The sequence below is a fragment of the Contarinia nasturtii genome, unplaced genomic scaffold (genome assembly GCF_009176525.2).
Source record: "Contarinia nasturtii isolate CC-2019 unplaced genomic scaffold, AAFC_CNas_1.1 Cnas_scaffold_129, whole genome shotgun sequence".
Classification (NCBI taxonomy): domain Eukaryota; kingdom Metazoa; phylum Arthropoda; class Insecta; order Diptera; family Cecidomyiidae; genus Contarinia; species Contarinia nasturtii.
In genome coordinates, this window is record NW_022197486.1 from 12,858,982 (window position 1) to 12,864,995 (window position 6,014).

Genomic DNA, 6,014 nt, shown 5'->3' on the forward strand with positions numbered 1-6,014 from the left:
CTGGGCAGCAATGCTGTTCAGACGCTGCGAATAGCTAGCGCTATTCAGATAGGAAAAAACCATCACTGTAATTTACATAGAAAGCATTCTTTTTTTAACGAACCTTTGTACATTTCGAAAACCCATACATATATTAGTTGAATAATTTCATATGGAGAGAGTGATGGAATTCTCTGAAAGAACGTCGTTTTCAAAACTTGATCAAGTTGATATGTAATTAAATTTCGTTGTTTTGAAATCTCGAATATAAAAATGGATTTTAGTGATAAAATTCAACCAAGCACAACCAAGGCGTGTGTGAATCATTATAGTCACTCATTAATCACTCGTTAACTTATCTTTTTAGTATATGGCATTTTTTCACAGTTATAAACTAAATTGTAAGCTCATTTCGGTGACTAAGTCCCATATAAATCATGCAGAAGAATGCGATGGCAAATCCCACAATAATTCAGATCACTTCAAAAAAAAAAATGGATGATGAAAAAGTTTTGGTCGTATAGAAATTCAAAATACAATGACATTTGGTTATACCAGTACTTGGTTATCAAAAAAAAACTGTGCACATAAGGTACAGATCATTGAATAGTCTTTACACTCTTATTTTTCAATGGCATGATAAGATTATACATTTTGAATGTTAGTATAAATATGCGTTCGCTCACCTCAGTTAGTTAAGATGTGGTAAATAACTTGAGTTTTAAAAATGTTTTTGTTCGATATCTTACGAATTGACGTAATTTTTGTTTTAGTTGGTGCTTTGACTTCGATTTATTTATACCTGAAACGAACATATTCATATTGGGATCGCAGAGGTTTTAAAACATTCGCCGGCTATGATTTAATATTTGGTCATTTCACACGAATTATTTTTCAAAAGGAACATATTTGCAATTTTCTCCTGAAACTTTACAGCACCACGACAGATCCATTCATTGCAATTTATGGCATTTTTCGGCCAATTTTAGTAATACGTGATCCAGAACTAATTAGACTGATTTTAATCAAAAATTTTGCACACTTTACCGACCGTGGAATTCATTGTAACGAACGTTACAATCCAGTGACTGGTAATTTGGTTGCTCTGCAAGGACAACGCTGGAAGCAATTACGAGCAAAATTAACGCCAGCTTTTACAAATGGCAAATTGAAAGCAATGTTTCCCACATTGATTAATTGTGGCATGCATTTACAAGATTATCTAGAAAAAGTAGCTGATAATGATAAAATGCTTAATGTACGTGAAATATGTGCCGGCTTTACGACAAATATAATTGCGTCTGTTGCATTTGGCATTGATGTTGATTCGTTACACTGTCCAAACAATGATTTTCGTAAATATGGTCGTAAAATATTTGAGCCAAGCTTTTTTAATGCGCTGAGACGTCTAATGCGATTCATTGCACCAAATGTCATGAATATTTTACGGATTAAATCGATTAAGTCCGAAATAGAAGATTTTTTTATATCCATTGTGAAAGAAAATCTCGAATGTCGTGAAAAAAATAATATTACACGCAAAGATTTCTTCCAATTGATGATTCAATTGCGTAACAATGGAACAGTACAACTGGACGATGATCAATGGAAAACCATTATTCAAACGGATGAAAATCGAAAAACTATGACATTGAACGAAATTGCAGCAAATACATTTATATTTTTTTCAGCTGGATTTGAAAGTTCATCAAACATCATGTCATTTTGTTTGTATGAATTAGCAATGAATACACAGCTACAGAAACGAGCTCACAATGAAATCGACCATGTTTTAAATGAATACAATGGACAAATTACATTCGATTCCATTTCGGCCATGAAATTTTTGGGACTATGTATCGATGGTAACCTTTAATTGATTAAAAATAATTCAGGTAAAATCAAGTATATTTTTTTATTTACAGAAACAATACGAAAGTATCCCATTGCAATATATTTGAGCCGAAATTGTGTGAAAGACTACAGAATACCGGAAACAAATCAAATCATTGAAAAAGGAACTGGAATAATGATCCCACTGTATGCACTGCATATGGATGAAAAGTATTATGACATGCCACAGAAATTCGATCCAGATCGGTTTAATGAAGAAAATTCAATGGGAAAAAATCAATTGAATCGACCTTATATGCCATTCGGTGAGGGCCCTCGTAGTTGTATTGCAATGCGCCTTGGAAGCATGCAAATCAAAGTTGGATTAATTGTAATGCTTCAAAAATATCGATTCGAAATTGAAAACAAATCGAAATGTGAATATATGAAATTCGATTCGAAATCATATCGATTAACTCCAGTTGGTGGAATTAATTTGCGCGTTATGAAACGATAATACAAATTGAAAATAAATAAATAAATGTAAAGTTTTTTTATTCGTTAATTTCTGTGAATAAATTTCGATTTTAGCACAGATTGCAGATTATTTTCCTTCTATTGGTTATTTAAGCCATTATAAAAATTCACAAATATTTGTTCTGCGGCAAAAACTTTAGAAAATTGTCTGCATAATTCGAAACCACACATCGATGGTTACATTCTTTCTTTTTTTTTTTTGTTTTCGTATTGATGGTTGGAAGCTTTAAGAAGTCAATTAAAAGCCCATATTCAAATAAAATTAAAAATAAAAGCTTAAGACCAAAAATGAAAGTCGGAAAGCTCTAAAAATCATTTTTACCATTTAAAAATGCAGCGAAAATAAAGCTACATCTAAAACTTTGAAAACAAAACTGACCTCTGTTGTCCATAGATGATACAATTATTCGATAACATTTAGCTTTTTTAAATTCAAATAATGACTCGCAACCACTTCTTTTCTTAGCGAAAAAAGCTTTGGAATCGAGAACTTTTCTAGGTTTACTTACTAATGCTCTTGAAATAAGCATACGGAAAGCTTTTGAAGAAAATGGGGGAAAAATGTAAGTCATGCAAAGAACCATGCGCACGATGTCATGTGATAACGGTTGATATTTTCTTACCCCATTGTCTGGAACTTTCAACTCACAGTGCTATCTACATCTTCAATGTGACGTTCAGCTGATAAATTTGAAAAAAAAAATCACATTAAAATTTGCATTCAGTACACATCACAGTTTGATTAAATTTCGTTGCATATTCAAGCCAGACAAATTGGCCAATTAATGCAAACACACCCGAACAGTGTATTACGATATTTTTGTTATATTATTCATCATCATTTCGTTCAATAAAAAACATAAATTGGTAGATTTATTACAACCATTTCGGAATATCAATCAATATGATTGATTTCGCTTTTGTTTATGATAGTAGGATATATGTTCAATTTTTCCCATGTTGTTTTTTTTTTCAAGTTTTAATTTTTTTGAGTGAAAGGCAACAATAATAATCAAATCGAAGGAGAAGGATAAACTTGAATTCAAAATGAAAATACATATAGCTAACGGGTATTTATTGCAAAATTATTTATTGCTAAAATCTTCGGTTACCATCAATTTATGATTTATGTAAATGGACATGCACACACAATAGAAAATCGATAATGATTCACTTCCGTCGTTCAGCACTGAATCGTGAATAACACAATATCAATAAACAGTCTTGATACTATACATAAAGCAACGTGAATTGAGCCATGTGCAAATTCATTCTCGTTTCAAGTTCTTTTTTGTTCCTCTCCTATTATTAAATTTGCTTAATTGGCTTTCGAATTCAATTTGGCCCACGTTCAATTAAGCTGGATAATATTGATGCTATATATTTTTCTCTTCACCACTTGGCTGTACATTATCGAGAGATTGTATATTGAAAATAGCCTGGCTGGCACTGGCAAGACCATACGATAGATTAAATCACATTGAATTAAAATTAATGTTTAACTTTTTTTTTTGTTTCCAGTGTCAGTGTAAATTTTATTTATTAAAATGTACACGTTTGCGACTTTTTAATTGCGATTAGAAAACATTGTGACTATCTTAAAGTGGTTAGATTTAAAAGAATCGTTTAATACCTTTGACAGCAAGATGAAAAGAAGGAAGTGGGGATGGTGAACATTTTTTAATAAAGACATCAGATGAATATTATTCATTTGCGTAAAACTTTTCCATGACAATTAATTCCACCTAAAATGCTATTTTCCATGACAACATGTGAACTTGTGCTTTCCAGAGGTGAAAAAGAGATACATCATAAAACCCCAGTATGCCCAGGAAAATGAATAGACATTGTTTTTATTTTCGGTTTGTTGTGGGAGAGAGTATTTCTGTTTTTGGAAAATTAATTGAAAAAGGGTGACATTTATTTGATTTCTCGTTGTTGTGCCGTTTCAAGCTTGCCTAAATTGGTTTGAAATGGATTGGTAAAGTTTTTCGTACATTTTCCGCATGACTTCGTGAAAATGTTATTGCGTTACGGGAATTAATTGTAAACTATTTCTCTAACATTAAATTCAAATAGTCAACTTATTCAAAAGCATTCCAAAAATGGTGTGAGCATCAACATCAACTTCCGTTCTTCGTTCATTCAATATTATGCACATTTGTGTGCCTAGGGAGTCGAATAAATATGAAAATACCACCACCGCTGCAAGAATGTGCTACATATTTCATGCAACACTATTTAATGCGTCTGTTAATTTGTTGTTTGGCGGGTCAAAAATGATTGGGCATGCATTTTGCCATTGCACAGATACAATTCTTGACTATTTATGACATACTTTCGACAAATAGGTATTTTTCATCGAACATGCTCGTAACAAATGATTTAATGTAGCATCATATTTGGAAAGAGAGAGAGCGAGAGTAAGATGGAAAAAAGATAATGGTGTTTTATTCATAGGATAATGGGCATTAACGTCAAGCGAATGTATAACATTTGTTTTTCGGCCCATATCTTTTTAATTACACGCCAAGGCAATAATCTAATTGGTTTTTGGTTTTTTGGTTTTTGATTATATTATTATTATGACCACTGCATATATTCATACACAAAATAAATAATTTATAGCTTTGGTTTGTGGGCGCGCTCCATGTCTATTCCATAAAAATGAAAATCATTGTAATTAACAAGAAAAAACCGCAGACAAAAACCAAATCATTGGCTCAATGACATGAGTCCCCAACAGACGCACTTCTAAATCGCACGGACGAATATTAATGCAAAATTAAGTGAACATTTTTTTTTTTTCAATAAATGACTCATTAGAAAAGAACCGGCTGAACATGAACTACTTATTTCATGTCCAGTGTTCGAAGTAAACTTGAATATTTTCAACAAAAATTTTACATATTTAGGTTATAGGATGGCACGAATACACCGTTTTTCAGAAATATATAGTTTGAATGGATTCACCACCTTACTAACAGATCGAATTTACAGTCACATTATTTTTTTCTGTACTGTTCTAGGATGTGGTGGAATAATTTTTTAGATAACGTTATCATGTAAGTGAAAAATAATAATTCCCTATACACGTGTGCGCGAGCGGTTAATATCTATAACATACATCCACATTTACATATACATCTCTTTTTCAGTGTGATACCATTTTTCTTTTAATTTTATGGTATCAAAATGGGTGATACACAAAAAAGATAATATTTTTTTGGTACAAGGTTGTGGAGATACAAATCAGAAATTTGTTATCGATTTCTGTTAGAGATGTCATGTCATAAATGAATTGGCCTATTTAAATTGATTGCAATTTGCAAAAAATGGTCGAAAAAAGATATGTGGCAAAATCTTGGGCGAATAAGATGGTGATGAAAAATTTTTTTGTAAAAAAATATGTACAGATTTACATAAAAATAACTGAACGTGGAAACCATCGCGAATTGAATTTGGGACCATATATGCACACATTTGTATACACATGTTTACTTTGCATAAAATTCTAATATAAGTTATCGGTGTATTCGGGATGATACGATATTTGGTTGCGACAGAAACGTCCCTCATAGCAACTATTAGACGTGCCATTGGGTATTAAGGTGACATTCTCTCTCTCTCTCTCTCTCTCTCTCTCTCTCTCTCTCTCTCTCTCT

General features: G+C 31.9%; 1 protein-coding gene across 1 annotated transcript; it reads left to right on the forward strand.

The window, feature by feature from the left end:
* Positions 1-706: 706 nt before the first annotated feature.
* On the forward strand, positions 707-2,242 carry LOC116349535 (probable cytochrome P450 6d4; the record flags this gene model as incomplete). The annotated part of the gene is made up of 2 exons (XM_031781018.1): positions 707-1,844; positions 1,905-2,242. Coding segments are annotated over exons 1-2 (1,476 nt in total), but the record flags the coding sequence as incomplete, so codon positions are not given.
* Between the last annotated feature and the right edge of the window lie 3,772 nt (positions 2,243-6,014).